The sequence below is a fragment of the Cheilinus undulatus genome, linkage group 22 (assembly GCF_018320785.1).
Source record: "Cheilinus undulatus linkage group 22, ASM1832078v1, whole genome shotgun sequence".
NCBI lineage: Eukaryota > Metazoa > Chordata > Actinopteri > Labriformes > Labridae > Cheilinus > Cheilinus undulatus.
Window position 1 is genome coordinate 34,901,402 of NC_054886.1, and position 17,794 is coordinate 34,919,195.

Sequence of the window (17,794 nt, forward strand, 5' to 3'; positions counted from 1 at the left end):
ACAGAAAAATGTGGAAGTGGCGTCGTTTAAAAAGAAGAAGAATCCTAAATCACAACTATGAAAGCCAAAATTATGACTTTTTATCTCATGATTTCAACTTTGTATATCATTTTTATGATTATCTTTTGCATAAATTTGATTGTTTTTCTTGTTAAAATGAGTTTTATTGCATATTTATGACTTTTTAACTCGTAATTTTGACTTTTTAACTCATAATTTTGACTTTTTAACTCATATTTTTGACTTTTTTTCTGGTAAATACGACTTAGGATTTTTTTTTTAATTTGCCTTATTTCACAGTTTCTTTTGTTTAATTTGGTGGATTTGGGCTTCCATAGTTTTCGTGATTTTTGTCCTGGTGAAATATTAAATTTGTTGGTACTCTATCACAGAGTATGAAACAAACCGATAGTTGGTTGTTATTTAGAGTGAATAGCCCACCAGAGAACATTGTAATAAATGGATAAAGTACGGCTTCCAAAAATATTCGACGGCATTTTCTTTTACTTGTTGCTGTTGTTAAAAATATCGAAATTTTACATTTTTTTTGCTAGCATAACTCGGTTTTCCCTGAAGTGGTACGATCTGTTTTCTTGGTACGGTCCAGTAGTGGGCGGGAAATCACGCCTCACGTGATTCGAATTCAACGGCCAACATGGCGACTTGCAGGAGAGCGTAGCTTAGTTACAAGAGTCCTCCGGTATAACCGAGGAAGCCGTGAAACATTTAGCGCCATTTCAAGGAGATTATCAGCTTGTTTCGGTGAGTACTCTTCTGCTGTCCCTTTAACCACGGAGTTTAAACATTTAACACAAAATTAGATTGTAAAAATGACAAATAACGAGCAGTAGGCTAGCATTAGCTTCAGTGCTAACATGAGTGTATTTGTAAACAATGAAAGAACATGCTGCTGATAATGAAACTACCGACTAACTCTGAAAGTTATCGCCTCAGTCTGGTAAGATGTAGCTGTAGAAGCGGGGGAACAGAGTGATTTAACTGTCGACACGTTGAATCTGAGGTTATTCTAGACAACATTAGAAATGAATGGTTAAATCTTCAGGAGAGAGCAAGAACAGAAGTCAAAACTGCTCAAAAACCACATTTATCACCCTCCAATGTGTTCATTTAAACGAACCTTAATGTATATGGAGTATGTTGTTTCTACGTGTATTAATCATCATAAATCAGTGTGAATATCGGTTTCAACGGCTGGAATAAACATCACAAAAACTCACTGTGCTGCTCTGTTATGTTTTTCTATTAACTACGTAGAGAAATCCACATTGGTATTTATGGTTTATATCAGTGTTACTCAACCAAAGAGCCAAATTGTTAAAAAGAACCTCAATCTAAGTGGTGAAAAGTGGCAATTAAAAAAAGTTAAAATTGGTCAAAAAGCAGCAAACACTGGGAGAAAAAGTGGCAACAAAGGCCAGAATGTGGCAAAATGGGTCGGAAGTGACCCTACATTAAGTTAAGGGGGCAAAAATCAGCAAAAAGGTGGGGAAAATATGGCAAAAAGTGTCATTTTATTGCAAAAGGCAGCTTAAATGGGCAAGAAGTGGCAAAAACAGGCACAAAGGGGCAAACACTGGGGGAAAAGTGGCAAAATGGGTTACAGGTGCCAAAAACTTGACAAAAATGAGTGAAAAGCAACAAAAATGGGTAAAATATTATAATACAGTTGGAAAATAGGGAATTAACTTAAGTGGAATTTAACTGCAAAAGGCAGCTTTAATGGGTGAGAAGTGGCAAAAATAGGCAACAAGGGGCAAAAAGTTGCAAAAAAAGCAGGATCAAAGTGTCACAAATAGATTGAAACATGACACAAAGAAGTGGCAAAAATGCGCCAAAGAGCGTAAACACTGGAAGAAAAGGGGCAGAAAGTGGCAAAATGGGTGAGATGTGGAAAAAAATGGTTCAAAAGTGGCAAAAATGTGGCAACAAATGAGTGAAAAGTGGCTAAAATGGGCAAAAATCAGCTAAAAGGTGTCATTTAATTGCAAAAGGTAGCTTAAATGGACGAGAAGTGGCAAAAATAGGCAAAAGGGGAAGAGTGGCAAAAATGGGTTACAGGTGGCATATATGGTCTAAAAGTGGCAAGAATGTGACAAAAACAAGTGAAAAGCGACTAAAATGGGTAAAAAAATTAGCAAAAAAGGTGGGAAATAGGGAATTGCGTGAACTTTAACTGCAAAAGGCAGCTTAAATGGGTGAGAAGTGGCAAATAGGGGCAACAAGGGGCAAAAAGCAGTATTAAAGTGTTATAAATGGATTGAAAAGTGACAAAAATGGGGCAAAAGTGGCAAAAATGGGTGTGATGTGTTAAAAAAAAAGAGTTACAGGTGACAAAAATGGTCCAAAAGTGGCAAAAATGGGGCAAAAATAAGTGAAAAGTGACCAAAATGGGCAAAAAGGTGGCAAAATGGGCAAAAAGCATCAGAGTGGCAAAATGGAAAATAGGTCGCATTTATTTGGAAAAGGCAGCTTAAATGGGTGACAAGTGGTTAAAAGGGTGACAAAAGGTGCAAAAAATTGCAGAAAGCAGGATAAAAGTGTCAGAAGGTAGTGGCAAAAATGGGAATATTGTTTCAAACTCAGACATAAAAGCGCCACATGAGGCTGCAGAGCCACACGTTGAGTATCTCTGGTTTTTATGTGTCCGTCTGCCTGCCTCCACTGATGAAAGTAGACATTAGTCTATTGAGGATGCAGCCATTCTTGATCAATCCTGATGCGCTGTGATATCGCATTGTTGGCTGGAATTAAGTTGTTAGACCAATCAGCTTTAATAAGTAGTAAACTTTTGATGATCTGGCGTCCAGGACTGAAATAATTATTGTAGGAAAATTAGCAATCTTATTCACAAGATAACCTACACAAGAGATCCTAGTTTACTTTATTGGTCAGAGCAGACGGGCCAGTTTGAGGATATTTTGCCCTATTTTTGTACTGATGGAGATGACTCACATTTTTAACAGTCAGTGAGTAGCTCAAAGGTTTAACAGGAAACTCCTTAATGATGATGGAGGTGACGAGTTTTCTACAATGGCAGTGTTTTTTCTTTCTCTAGGGTCCAGCTCTGAAGCAGCAGGATGCCCGGGAAAAACGGCGACCAGTTTAAAGCGGGGGACCTGGTGTTCGCCAAGATGAAGGGCTTCCCTTTCTGGCCTGCCAGGGTCAGAGACGCACACACACACGCTGATTCAGCTGTTTAAAAATAATTCTGTGATGAAGGACGTACGTGATAAATGTTCTCTGTTTTTTTTTTTCAGGTGTGTAAGTCAGAGTCTGGCTACAAGAAGAGAATCCCGGTCTTCTACTTTGGGACTCATCAAGTGTACGTAAACACTGCAGAGCATTCCTGACATCACTTCCTTTTATACCATGAACGTCACTGATTGATCTGTGATCGGTTTATCTTCCTTCCTCAGAGGTACCCTCCCTCCAGAGAACGTCATCCCCTTTGTCGGCAACAAGATGAAATACGGCAGCGGCGTCCGAATCAAAGGCTTCGCCGAGGGCATGTGGGAGATCCAGAACACGCCGGGGATCGGGAGTAAACTCAAAGTCAGTGTTTGTTATTCTCTCATGTTGTTCTTGTCTTGTTTTAATAGTGAGCACATGCTCTGTTCAGCTGCTGTAACAGTCATTCATGCATAGACGCCACAATCCCAGGATATTTTACTTTGGTACAGTTCTGGTAAAAACCAAATCATCCATGTTTGATACCACGGCAACAAAAATGAAGTCTTAAGCAACCGAACGAAAGGTGCAGAGTTGTTTCCAGTGGGTCTCAAAGGTGGGCTGAAAAAGGTAAAACTGTGCCAAATTTTTTTTACATACGATGTATGGAAGCCCTAAGCCAGTGATACCCAACGCGGCTCTTTTGTGATGATTTGTGGCTCTTGTTTGTCTTAATTTGAAATATTTTTCCCCAGAAACCCTAAAAATAGAGACTTTGACCTCAGAAATTATCCATTGCAAGTCTCATTAATCAGTTTATTTCCCACGCTCATACAGTAGGTATTAATGGTCAAACTTTATTGTCCACTATTTTTTCTCTGTGTATTTCCATTGCCTTTATCTGCATTTTTTGTCCCTTTTTACATTTTTGTCACTTTAAATCCATTTCTGCTGCTTTCAGTCCATTTTTACCACTTTAAGCCACTTTTCATTCATCTTTTGCTACTTTTGCCCCATTTTTGCCCTTTTCACCAGTTTCAGCCACTTCTATCCTGCTTTTTTGCTATTTTTCCTCCTTTTTTGCCACTTTTCATACATTTAAGATGCCTTTTGCCATTCAATGCAATTTCTTCCCCCATTTCCCCATCTTTTTTGCCCATTTTAGTCACTTTACACTAATTTTTTGCTGCATGTTTGACCAGGTGGGACTCAATTTCTTGTGACTTTGCACCCATTTTTGCCACTTTTCACTCAGTTTTGTCCATTGTATGCCTATTCTTCCCCACTTTTATCCCCATTTTTGCTGCTTTTTGACCATTTTTGCCTCCTTTCACTTATTTTTATTGCCAATTTAACTGTTTTGCCATTTCTCAACCCTTAAGTTGGGGCTCTTGCAAAAGCATTTTTCAGCAATTTGGCTCCATGGTCGAGCAGGGTTGAGTAACACTGCCCTAAACAGATTTATATCCGTGTATTTTATTTGACCCAGTTTTGCCATGATAACAAGTACGTTTAGGTTGTTTTCTCATGATCTTGCTTTATTTGTCCTGTTGTATTGAAATAAGGATGCTAGTTTAGTCAGGACCACTTTGTCGAGAAACACGATTTGCGGCGGTGAATGTTTTCCTTATTGGAAGTTGTTATGTGCAAAACATCCCGCAGTAACAACACATGTTGCAGCCTTTCCTGTGCCTACAAGGAAACTCTGAGGCTGAGAGAGAAGCAGCAAAGCCCCCAGAGCAGACGTCATTAACATTATAATGACTTTGATAAAGTCAGATGCAGAATGAAGGAGGAGCTGGGGTGGAGGAGGGTTGCAAAACAGCTTGCAAAGGGAGCAGGTGAGGGCAGCATGAGTGTGATCAGCCATAAACTCCATAATTACTGGGATAAGTCGTTAATATCTTGATCTCTGGGAAACATCCAGCTTTACCTCAATAAATACAAACTACATGCATGTCCTTACAGGGCTTCCTTTATGCATGTTTGTTCTGTCATATCTCCAGGGTTTTCTGTTCCTTTTAAACATGACTGGTTGAAAATTTTGGGGTAAATTTGGGTCTGTTTTCTTGTGCGGGTGGTAGTTGGTCCTGAGGTTAGACAGCTGAGAACCCCTGGTCTAAATTGCACGTAGGCATTGGCGTTTTGTCTGCATTGAAACATTGTTGACCATGTTGGTTAGATTTGATTTTTTGAGAGATTTGTAAACTCTGTTCCTCCTCAGATGCCAACACAGACCACGCCTCCTAAAAACACACCTGCCAAACAAACTTCTTCAGCCAAAGCAACGCCTGCTAAACCAGCGCCTGCAGCCAAACCGGCAGATAACAAACAGAGAAGTACCCCTGCTAAATCAACCCCCAGTAAACCCGATCTTGTCAAGCCTGAAAGTAAACCAGCTGGTGGAAGAAGTACTCCAAACCGGGCTGTAAAGGAAACTCCTGCTGTGGCTCAGACTCCAACAAGAGCGTCTTTAAGATCTGCGGCAGAGAAAACAGCAGACATCAACACTACAGATGCTACTGCAGATGCCAGGAGTAGAAGGGCAGCAGCCAGGAGCGAGAAGATTGAAAGTACTATTTCTGCAGAGAACAAGGAGGTAAGGACAGAGAATTAGTGAAGATGTCCTTAACATAGTTTCTTCAGGGTTTTTCAGCCATGAAACATTAATTGATGTGTGATTGAGCAAAAAATTGAGGCTTAAACTCAAAGAAGCTGCTTGTAGCCCATAATAAATGAAAAAATATTGATTTTTTTCTTGCTATCTCCTCAGACTACAACAATATTAAGTCCAAAAACTCCCTCCAAAGTGTCTTCAAGTGCCTCTGACAAACCAGTCGAGAAACAAGCCAATGACACTAAAACATCGACTGAATCAAGCAAAGCTGTGGCTCAGATAAAAAGTCCAACTACAGATGAAGCTTCAGCAAAGGCAACAGACTCCAAACCAGCTTCAGAGGAGGCCGAAACATCTCCAACCTCCAACAAAACAGACACAAACGAGACTAAACAGACGACACAGAGCACAGCAGGAGAGTCCAAGGTAGCCACCCTGGTGTTAAATTGCTTAAAAGTCTTATAAGTAAATGAATTTATAGCAATAGGTACAGATGTAAAGGGGGAAGGAACTTGTCAGATAAAGTAGAAAATACTTTACTTGATTTTCTCCTTCCAACAAAACCCTCTTTTCTGCCTTTTTTCTTTGTAAACCAAAGAAAAAACGGGCAAACTAAATTAACACCAACACCGACCAACCTGTGCATGTTGTCTCTAGATAAACCTAATCACTGACAGCGTCTTTATCGAACCCTCCTGGTGGTCCAAGGGCATTTTCAGTGAATGTGAATGGAGGAATGTTAGTCTGCAAAATCTCTAGGTGGACCCGCATGCTACAGTTATCAGAAAATATCGATATCCATTAGCTATGATCCCTACACTTTACAAATAAGTGATTTTTACCACAAGTTAACTGATTTACCTGGAGAGGAGGTGATCCAGATCACTAAGGACAAAGTTCTGCAGATCTCCTACTATTTGTCTAAAAAGACGAAAGGAGACAAGAGTCTAGAGGAGTCTAGGACTGAGCTAAGAGGCTAGCTGAGCCACTTTTAACAGCTTTTCTACCTCGTTTGGCATAAACATGCTTTTAATTGGAACTGAATGTACTGAATGTTTTATAACCCTTGATAACATCATCTGTCTTAAGTTTATCGGATACTAAAGGATGACATCATCTTTCGTAAGTCTATCAATGACATTAAAGGATGACATCATCTTTCGTAAGTCTATCAATGACATTAAAGGATGACATCATCTTTCTTAAGTCTATCAATGACATTAAAGGATGACATCATCTTTCTTAAGTCTATCAATGACATTAAAGGATGACATCATCTTTCTTAAGTCTATCAATGACATTAAAGGATGACATCATCTTTCTTAAGTCTATCAAAGACATTAAAGGATGACATCATCTTTCTTAAGTCTATCAAAGACATTAAAGGATGACATCATCTTTCTTAAGTCTATCAAAGACATTAAAGGATGACATCATCTTTCTTAAGTCTATCAAAGACATTAAAGGATGACATCATCTGTCTTAAGTCTATCAATGAAATTAAAGGATGACATCATCTTTCTTAAGTCTATCAATGACATTAAAGGATGACATCATCTTTCGTAAGTCTATCAATGACATTAAAGGATGACATCATCTTTCTTAAGTCTATCAATGACATTAAAGGATGACATCATCTTTCTTAAGTCTATCAATGACATTAAAGGATGACATCATCTTTCTTAAGTCTATCAAAGACATTAAAGGATGACATCATCTTTCTTAAGTCTATCAATGACATTAAAGGATGACATCATCTGTCTTAAGTCCATGAAAGACATTCAAGAACAACATCATCAAGGCAGAGGAAGATGAAAAGTTAAATGTTTCAAAAATGGGTTAAAAAAGTATGTAAATTGAATAAAATAGGCAAATAGAAGTAGCAAAAATGGGCAGGAAAGGTTGTTAAGAGGGGTGAATGATACACTTTTTAGCTCTGAATTAATGTGACTGTTAGCAGGAATGCTAACACCGCTGCTACTGATCCAACACACATGCATTGATACCCTCAATAAATCACACCCGAGGAGGGTCCATTCTGTGGGCGGGCCTGCACCAAGTGAACTGGATGGAAAGCTGGCCTCTGATTGCCGGCATTCTGGCAGAATGTTTAATATCCTTGCTTTCTCACCAGGTGGATGGTGAGCAGAACAAGAGGAAGACACCTCCTGCTCCTGAAGTGACTTCACCAGGTAACTAACAAATACAAACATGCAAGCAATCAACAGTAACTGAGATAAAACTGGTAAAACAATGATTTTAATTTTTATTTACAGTCAGCAAGAAGCCCAAGATCATGGAGTCAACTCCAACGCGAACATTAAGAGGACAAAAAGAGCAGGAAGAGAAGACCGAGCAAGTAGAGACGTCATCAGAGAGCCAAGTGAAGAGGAAAAGAGAAGAGGAAGAGAGAGCAGAGGAGGAGAAACAAAAGAAAACGAAGAAGGATGAAGAAGTAAAAGAGGCAATTAAAGAGGTGGAAGTTAGGCCAGAGGCAAGGCAAGTAGGGAGGATGACAAGGAGTGCAGAAAGAGAGAAAGACGGGAAGACAAAGCAAGATGATGGCAAAGAAAAGACAGAGGAGAGAGTGATGGCTGAAACTAGATCAGACACTGGAGGGAGGAAGACGAGGAGTGAAAAAAGAGAGGAGAAAAAGGAAAAAATGAAGGAGGACGGTAGCAATGAACAGCGAGCGAAGAGGACACAGAGAGAAACGAGATCAGGCAGTGAAGGAAGAAAGACCAGGAGCGAAGAACGAGCTGAGAACAAGATAACAAAACAAGATGATGGCAAAGAAAAGAGAGGTGAGAAGATGACAACAGAAACAAGATCAGACAGAGAAGGGAGGAAAGAAGACAAAGCAAAACAAGACAACATCAAAGAAAAGACTAGAGAAACAAGATCAGAGATTGAAAGAACAGCCAAAGACAAGATAACAAAACAAGATGAAGGCAGAGAAAAAGGAGATTTGAAAGCTACATCAGAAACAAGATCAGAGAGTGAAGGGAGAAAGACCAGGAGCACAGAGAGAGAGAAAGATGGGAAAACAAAACAAGATGAAGGCAAGGAGAAGACAGAGGAGAGAACAACAAGAGAAACGAGATCCGAAAGTGAAGGGAGGAAAACAAGAAGTGAAGTGAGGGATCAGGAAAAGATAAAAAAACATGATGATGGCAAAGAAAAGACAGAGGAGCAGACAAGAAAAGAAACAAGATCAGGGAGCGAACGGAGGAAAACAGGAAGTGAGGAAAGGGATAAGAACAAAATAACTAAACAAGATGACGGCAAAGAAAAGGCAGAGGAAAGAACACAGAGGGAAACAAGATCAGACAGTGAAGGGAGAACGACAAGGAGCAGAGAAGGAGAGAAAGATGAAAAAACAAAACAAGACAAAGGAAAAGGAGAGGAAAGAATAAGAGAAACAAGATCTGGGAGTGAAGGGAGGAAAACAAGAAGTGAAGTAAGAGATGGGGGCAAGATAATAAAACAAGATGAAAGCAAAGAACAGACAGAGGAGAGAACAACAAAAGAAACAAGATCCGAAAGTGAAGGGAGGAAAACGGTGAGTGAAGAAAGGGATAAGAACAAGACAATAAAACAAGATGATGGCAAAGAAAAGGCAGAGGAAAGAACACGGAGGGAAACAAGATCAGACAGTGAAGGGAGAACGACAAGGAGCAGAGAAGGAGAGAAAGATGGTAAAACAACAAAGGACAACAAAGGAAAAGCAGATGAAAGAGCAACAAGAGAAACAAGATCCGAGAGTGAAGGGAGGAAAACAAGGAGCGAAGGAGGAGATAAGGACAAGATTATGAAACAAGATGAAAGCAAAGAGAAGACAGAAGAGAAGACAAGGAGAGAAACAACATCAGAGGGTGAAGGAAGGAAAACGAGGAGTGCAGAGAAAGAGAGGGATGAGAAAATTAAACAAGACAAAGCAGAGGAAAGACCAACAAGAGAAGCAAGATCAGAGAGTGAAGGGAGGAAGACCAGGAGTGGAGAAAGAGAAAGAGACGGAAAGACAAAACAAGATTATGTTAAGGAAAATAAGGAGGAGAGGAAAAGAAGAGAAACAAGATCTGACAGTGAAGGGAGGAAGGAAAGAGGGAAAGATGATAGAACAAAAGAAGACAGAGTCAAAGAAAAAGCAGAGGAAAGACCAACAAGAGAAACAAGATCTGGCAGTGAAGGGAGGAAGGAACGAGGGAAAGATGATGGAACAAAAGAAGACAGAGTCAAAGAAAAAGCAGAGGAAAGACCAACAAGAGAAACCAGATCCAAGAGTGAAGAGAAGAAGACAAGGAGCGATAAGAGAGAGGAGAAAGGCATCAGAACAAAGGAAGTTGGTGGCTATGAAAAGAGAGAGGAGAGGACAAGGAGGGAAACAAGATCAGGGAGCGAAGGGAGGAAGGCAAGAAGCGAAGAAAGGGATAAAGACACTAAAACAAAACAAGATGAAAGCAAAGAAAAGACAGAGGAGAGGACAAGAAGAGAAACAAGATCAGAAAGAGAGAAAGACTGGAAGACAAAACAAGATGACGATAAAGAAAAGACAAAGGAGAGGAGGATGAGAGAAACAAGATCAGAGAGTGACGGATGGACAGCAAGGGCCAGAGAAAGAGAGAAAGACAAAAAAACAAAACAAGATTTAGGCAAGGAAGAAGCAGAGGAGAGTACAAGGAGAGAAACAAGATCAGAGAGCGAAGGCCGGAGGAGTGAAAAGAGAGGGGATAAAGATGGTAAAACGAATGAAAAGAGAGAGGAAAGGATGCAGAGAGCAACAAGATCAGAGAGTGAAGGAAGAGCGAGAGAAATAAGGTTAGACGATAAAGACGAGGAGAGAAGAAGAAGAAAGAGGAAGATGGAAGAGGAAGAGGTGAAGAAAACAGAGGAGAGAACCAAAGAACGTGAAGGGAGGAAGACGAGGAGAACAGATGAAGAGAAGGAAGATGAAAGAGAAGGAAAGACGGAGAGGAGGGCTAGGGGAGGTTCAGGGTCAGAGAATGAAGGAAGAACAAAGAAAGAAACAAACGATGAGAAGAGGAGGGAGGAGAGTCAAGAGATGAAGAAGAAGGGGACAGAGGAGGAAAGGAAAGGAGAGAGTGAAAGGATGAAGATGAAGGGAGTGGAGAAAGAGAAGAAGGACAAGGATGCTTCTAAAGACAGACAGAGAGAGAGCAGCTCCATGGAGGATGAGGTAACACCTTCTCCTACAGTGCTTTTTCAGAAATAAACAATAATCCCTCTCTCAATGAAAAGCGTTTGCAAACACTGTGTTCTGTTTATTGGTTAGGTTTAACAGATTCATGACACATGAAGCTGAATGTTGGACTTTTGTTTGTTGCAGAAACAGCGCCGCCTGGCTGCTAATAGAGAGAGCTTGTTCAAATCTCTGAGAGGTCTGCTGAAGGATGGGAGGGAAGTGAGGAGGAGGGAGATGAAGAGCTCACAGTAAGATCCACACAGATGTACACGCTATTTTAACTGGCTATTGTGTTAAAGTCAGTGTTCAATGTTGGTTTCTTACACTTTCAGGAAGTCTGGGGTTGTCAACAAAGTCATTAGCAAGAAAATGGGAAGCAGAGGATTGATAAGCCAAAAGACGGACAGAAAAGAAGCCAAAGAGAAGGAAAGAACAAAACTAGAAGAAAAGGACAAGGTGAAAACAATAACGGAGAGGAAGAAGGACGAACAGAAGACAACTGATGAAAGGAGGAAGGACGACGAAATAAGGAAAGAGAGAGAAAAGAAAGAGGAAGATGGGAAAAGTAAGGACACAAAGAGCAACGAAACAAAGACGCAGAAAGACGAGGAGGAGAAGAAGGATGAGAGAAAAATCATCGGAAAGATTGTGAAAGCTGCTGGACAAGGGACAAAGATTCAGGTGAAGACGATGATGGGAGGATCGACGCTAAAGGCAGCGGAAGAGGAAAACAAGAAGAAGGAGCAGGAGAAGACGAGCGCTGAAGGAAAGGTAGAAGAGAAGAAGAGTTCAGAAAAAGTGACAGAGAAAGAGAAGAAATCTGTGGATGAAAAGGTGGAAAAGAGCACAGAGGTCGAGAAAAGAAAAACCGAGGAGAAGACGAGCAGGGCAGATGAAAAGAAGAACCCAGAAGAAGTGACGGAGAAGAAATCCGATGATAGAAAGACAGGAAAGGTTGCAGAGACAGAGAAGAAAGAGGGAGGGAAGGAAAAGACAAGCACAGAAGAAAAGAAGAAGAACTTAGAAGAAGTGACAGAGAGAGAGAAGAAACCGGATGATGAGAAGGTCACAGAGGTTGAGAAGAAGGAGGAGGGAGAGAAAGAAAAGACAAGCCCAGAAGGAAAGGAAGAAGACAAGAAGAGGAACTCTGAAAAGGTGATGGAAAGAGAGAAACAAGGGGAAACCAGAGAGAAGAAATCTGATGATGGAAAGGCAGAAAAGACTGCAGAGTTGGAGAAGAAGAAAAATGAGAAGACCAGCGACGATGGAAAGACAGAAGATACGAATAAGAGCTCGGAAAAAGTTACAGAAAGAGAGAAGAAATCTCAGGATAAAAAGGTGGAAAAAAGTGTAGTGGAGGAGAAGAAGACGGAAAGATCAGAGAAGAAAGACAAGAGGGTGTCAGAGGTAGAGAAGGACAAAGAGGAGAAAAAGAGAGAGGACAGACTGAAGAAAGGGAGTGAAAATGAGAAGGTGCAAAGGAAGAATGATGAGGAGAAAAAGGAGCCAAAAGCTACGGAGAAGAACGACACAAATGTGGAAAAACGGATGACAAGGGAGCAGAGGAAGAAAGAGGAGAGGAGTGAACAACCAAAGGAGAAAACACAAGAGAAGAAAGAGGACAAAGCTGCAGCAGAACAAAGAAAGAAAACGAAGGAAGCAGATATGGAGAAGAATCGCACCGAGGACACAAAACTGCAGAAGAAGAGTGCTAAACCGAGAGATAGGGGAGCAGAGGTAAAACCTGCAGAAGAAGAAAGCCAGACAAAGAGCAGTGTAGAGGGCACATCGGTGAAGGAGCAGAAGAAGGGTTCGAGCTTGACTCTGACGGACTCGACTCTGCACAGGATCCACGGAGATATCAGGATCTCTCTGAAGATTGACAACCCAGTAAGAAGCTTTCCACTTGTTATTCAAGCATAATTCATTTGTAATTCTATGGAAGCAAACTTTCAGCTGGTCTGATTTTTAGTCTTTTTTATAGCTTCTAGTTTTGGTGTTCTAAGTTTGCCCTTTTGAATTTGTGGTTCTAAAAGAGCTGGCATTTTCATACCTCACTCTGAAATTAACTTTAAGTCCAAACCCAGGTAAAATTTTGTCTGGAGCTTGAGAAGACCTTGTAGAAAAATATGCTACCAACTCGTGTACAAAACTCAAGGGGTGTAGCTTGGATGGCTCATTAAAGTTTGGTGTCTCACCATATTACAGGAAGTTGCTGTTATTCACACAATACTAGGGGAAAGTAAGTCCAAACCCAGGTAAAATTTTGTGAAGTACTACAAAAGACCTTGATGAAAAATGTTTATTCAACTCATGTAAAAAAACTAAAGGATGTAGCTTAAATGGCTCATTTTAGTTTGTCTCGCCACGTAACAGGAAGTTGCTGTTATTCACACAGTACTAGGGGAAAACTGCCTGAAACTGAACTTGTTTGACTACCAACCAAGTCGTAACATGTCTATATGTAAGCATTTCTTGCTAGCTCCAGTTATTCCTAAGACCCATGATGGCCTGGATCACAAAATTTTGACAATGAAATTTGTATTTTGGATAACAAAGAAATGAGATGCAAAAGATAAGAGAAATTTTGCAGGCATATGGTCAAAGCCAAGAGCTACAGAAAAGCCTTCGGACTGTAGTCGCCAATCCAACAGGAAGTTTGCCTTTTAAGTTTTTTTGCTACAAAAGAGTTGACATTTTCATGCCTCATTCTTGGATTAACTTCTCCGACAAAATAAGTTCAATTTTCTGGTTAGGTTGTGTGAAAAGATTGAAAAGACCTTGCAGACACATACTTAATCAAGTCATGTACAAAACTCAAGGCATGCGGCTCTCATGGCTCATTAAGGTTTGATGTCTTGCCATGTTACAGGAAGTTGCTGTTATTCAAACAGTTCAAGAGTAAAACTGTCTGAAACTGAATATTTGTGACTACAGATCAGTTCTTAACATATCTGTATGTCAACATTAAATATCTGTCTTATCCCATAGGTCAATAAAGTTTGATTTGAGTGTTATTTCTGTCTTACTAAGCATTAAAATCTCCTCATGTAATAAAACATTTATTTTTTTAAATCATGGGTAAAACTTTTAACAGAACTGCTCCACTCTCTCTGGATTTTTCAGGACGTCAATAAGTGTCTGATGGCGTTGGATCAGCTTAGCATGGTTTATGTGACGTCCAAACACGTGAAGAGGCACAGCGAGCTCGTCTCCACTCTGAGAAAGGTGAGAACAGGTATTTCAGTGTCACTGGGTGTGTTTTCTGAACTTAAATGAATTAGATTTCATGTTTTCTCTCTCTGTAAAGCTGCGGTGCTACCGAGCCAACCAGGCCATCATGGACAAGGCCTCCATGCTCTACAACCGCTTCAAAAACGCCTACCTGGTGGGGGAGGGCGAGGAGGTGGTGAGCGCCGCCTTCCTGCGCTCCCTGCTGGAGGAGAAGGAGAGGGAGGAGGCAGAGCGGGCCGAAGGCTGCAAGCAGAAGGTGAAGAGGGAGGAGGCGGAGCGGGCCGAAGGCTGCAAGGAGAGGGTGAAGCGAGAGGAGCTGCTGCAGGAGGTGAAGAGACGAATAGACCTGGTGGAGGAGAGGAGGAGGACCGAGGAAGGAGGAGGAGGAGGAGGAGGAGGAGATGGAGAGGAGCAGAAAACCGAAGCAGAGAAGGAGCAGAATAAAGAGGAGACAGCAGGTAACTGTCAACACAAGCAGTCTTTAATTTATTATTATTTAAATTTTTGCCTTGCTTTGATTTCATGAATCCCCTCCCTCCTGCGCCATTATCCCAGCAGTGAGATTTTAGTCCGTTGAGAGCTCATCGTCCAGCCAGCCAGAGGCGTCAGCCCCAATCATCACTCTCTTTAGAGAATTTTGAAGTTGTGTTTATTTGATGTTTTTGTTTTCTCCCTCCACAGCTCCTGTGGACTCTTCCTCAAGTGTAAATGCTCCTGAAGCCGTTTTGACTGAACCAACTTTAATCTGAGAGGATGTGGGCTGAAAACGACCCCAGTGTTTGTCTCCCCTTGTTTCCTCATTTTTGCTTTACCTTTATTCACCTGAGCATTAATACCAACATCGCCTTACCTGTCATTTAAGCTCGCCTAACTTAATCATAACTCTGTTTAACCCTGAGATCTCCTTTAAACCGCCATTGTCAAACTTAATCACTTCCTCTGACTGAACTGCTACGAATGTCCTGATCTTTGTTTGAGTGTACTGAACCTTTAAGAACTGAACCTTGACCTCAGTTCTTAAAATGTGCCAGCGATGGAGCTTTTAAGTAAAATAGGTCCTTATAAAGCTGTAAAATCTTTCTGTAAACTTAAATTCTATTTCTGGCCCTGATTTTTGTCTTTAAAAGTGTTTTCCTCACTTACATCACTGAGTCGTCTGCATATAAACAGACCAGCATCCGTGTTTGTGCTGTTTGAAAGGACGTAATGTGATAGGGTGTAGCAGAATTTTATTTTAGTTTTTATCTGTTGTAACATAAGTACAGAACAAACTGAAACGGTATATTTAACCCCTAAAAAGCATTATTTAGCCGTACTGTGAACTTAGCAGGAAACTTCAAACATTTTTGTACAGTAAGATTTTATTTTCTGTATTGTTGTCACGTTGAGATTTTTTTAATCTTTTTTTTTCTGATTTTTGTGTTCATTTGTTTTTTAAATGTTTTTATTCACTGTAATGTAAATATGTAATTTTGATTTGCAGATTTCTTTTTTAAAAAGTGTTTTAAAAACCTTATTTTGCCTCAGGAGTCTGATTATTTCTCCAAATACAGCAGGCTTTAAACGGGCAGATAAAGACTAGATGCATTATGCCAGGGCCGTCAAACTCAAGATCCAGCCATGGTACAGTTACACCCGGCCTACAAGATCAGGATATGAACATGTAAGTTATTACTGGCCCACCAGTCTAAGGTCTGCAGGTTTCCACCAGTATAAAAATGTAAGTTTAACCTTAATAATTTGAAATATTCTCAAGTCATAAAATTAGAAAAAAGTAAAGAGTAAAAAAGATGTGAAAATTCAAGAATTTGGGAAAAGAAATCAATTTGAATTCAAATATAATAAAATTTAAATTTAAACTTTACATTTTTGACGTTATAGTTTTAAAGTTCTATATACAATTCTAAATTTCGAGTTGACCTTTTTAACTCATTTCACATTCAACTCATAATTTTGACTTAATCCCATATGGGGACCTTTTAGAACTCATGTTTTCAAATTTGATCTCACATTTCAACCTTTAAAGTCATGATTTTGGCTTTCTATCTAATATATTTAAACATTTTCATTTTAAATTGCATGTTTTGACAATTTGAACTTAAAAGTTTGACCTTTTTTCAGATTTTGAGCCTCTAAACATATCATAATTAGTTTTTTAACCCTTTTACTCCTAGCGTGTCGACGACGACGCGCTGTTGAAGCACACTTTACATGACCAAAATTGCATGACCGTTTGTGCTCGCGGAAAAATTCAAACAGTTTCTGAAAGCTAACAAACTGCTTTACAGCCAGCATGCGGTTATTTCTGTAATTTCCCCTTTTCCCATTAAGATTCTAGCATGAAGTTCCCCTGTTTTTTGTGTTTCTTCATTTTAAACTGTTAAAAACACTTAACATGCAGTAATGTGTAAATAATTGTCATATATTAAAAGTTCTAAGTATTGTGGAAAAAAATGGGAAAAGTACGTACTCACAGGACATTTTCTGGGCCTTTTATGGTTAAAATAAAGAAAAGAGCCCAGAAACTCAGCTTTAATTTAAACAGTTAAAAAAACACTTTTTAAACATGCAGTACATTGTACACAACTGCCAGATATTAAAGTACTCTGGGATAATGGGCAAAAGCACATACAATACACTTTCTGTGCCATTTAAAGTTAAAAAAAGAACGTGTCCAGAGGCTCAGGAGTTAAAGGGTTAAATCTCCAAATCATTTATCATCAGTGCTAAGGTTTTTTTTTCTTTTTCACCATAATTCATTCCTCGTGAAAATTAGTTTGTTGGTTTCTGTTTAAATGTCGACCCTGTTAGACTCAAATTCAGAATCCGACCCCTGCCGTGATTGAGTTTAACACTCCTGAATTATGTGCACAACATAATGTATGAAGTCTCTCTGTGTGGCCAATGCAAGTCATGATTTACCCTGACAGAAAGTAGCTTTTTTAAGAGCTCGTAACACTAAATTAAAATCGGCCCTTTCATGCCTCATTCTAGGATCAACTACTCCTACAAAATCAGGTAGAATTTTGTGTAGAGCTAGAAAAAAACCTTGTAGAAAAATATTAATTCAATGATTTACTTATACTTTATGACATAAATATTTTTCTGTTGAAACTTAATAATAACTTAGTTCATATACAGCTTGGTGTGGCACAGTAAGGTCACTAAAACAATGTTTTTCTAAAACATGGGAACAGTTCCGAGATTGACCAACTTTTAATCAGAATTGCTTTATTACATCCTGACATTGTCCCCTTTAGCCACATTTTCGACCATTTTTGCCCTTTGCTATCAGTTTTAGCCAATAATATCCTGCTCCTTTGCTATTTTTTGCTCATTTCAGTTGCCTTTTGCCACTTTCATTTCCATTTTCCCACCGTTTAACAGCTTTTTTTGTCCATTTTGGTCACTTTTCATCACTTAGTGGCTCTTGTGATGGCATTTTCAACAATTTAGCCCTTTGATCAGGGTTGAGTCACACTGCTCTAGGTATACTTTCGTTGAAGGCCATGAGAGTGGTTTCAGCTGAAAACGCAGAATAATATCTAAAA

The 17,794-nt window shown here is 39.7% G+C and overlaps 1 protein-coding gene across 1 annotated transcript; it reads left to right on the forward strand.

The window, feature by feature from the left end:
• The first annotated feature begins 648 nt into the window (after nucleotides 1-648).
• psip1b (PC4 and SFRS1 interacting protein 1b) lies at nucleotides 649-15,657 on the forward strand. Its single transcript, XM_041779794.1, has 13 exons — nucleotides 649-762; nucleotides 3,077-3,182; nucleotides 3,279-3,343; nucleotides 3,438-3,573; nucleotides 5,414-5,788; nucleotides 5,963-6,232; nucleotides 7,941-7,998; nucleotides 8,083-11,003; nucleotides 11,154-11,257; nucleotides 11,342-12,899; nucleotides 14,136-14,237; nucleotides 14,320-14,701; nucleotides 14,925-15,657. Exons 2-13 carry the CDS (start codon nucleotides 3,099-3,101, stop codon nucleotides 14,990-14,992), a joined length of 6,123 nt encoding a protein of 2,040 aa, XP_041635728.1. The 5' UTR covers nucleotides 649-762; nucleotides 3,077-3,098; the 3' UTR covers nucleotides 14,993-15,657.
• The last annotated feature ends 2,137 nt before the right edge of the window (nucleotides 15,658-17,794 follow it).

What these genes read in the sequence shown, in the direction of transcription:
- psip1b (XM_041779794.1), top strand. Translation starts at nt 3,099, where the DNA reads ATGCCCGGGAAAAACGGCGACCAGTTTAAAGCGGGGGACCTGGTGTTC. An exon ending in GCAGCTCCATGGAGGATGAG is followed by an intron (nt 11,004 to 11,153) that starts GTAACACCTTCT and finishes TGTTTGTTGCAG; the next exon opens with AAACAGCGCCGCCTGGCTGC. An exon ending in TCGTCTCCACTCTGAGAAAG is followed by an intron (nt 14,238 to 14,319) that starts GTGAGAACAGGT and finishes CTCTCTGTAAAG; the next exon opens with CTGCGGTGCTACCGAGCCAA.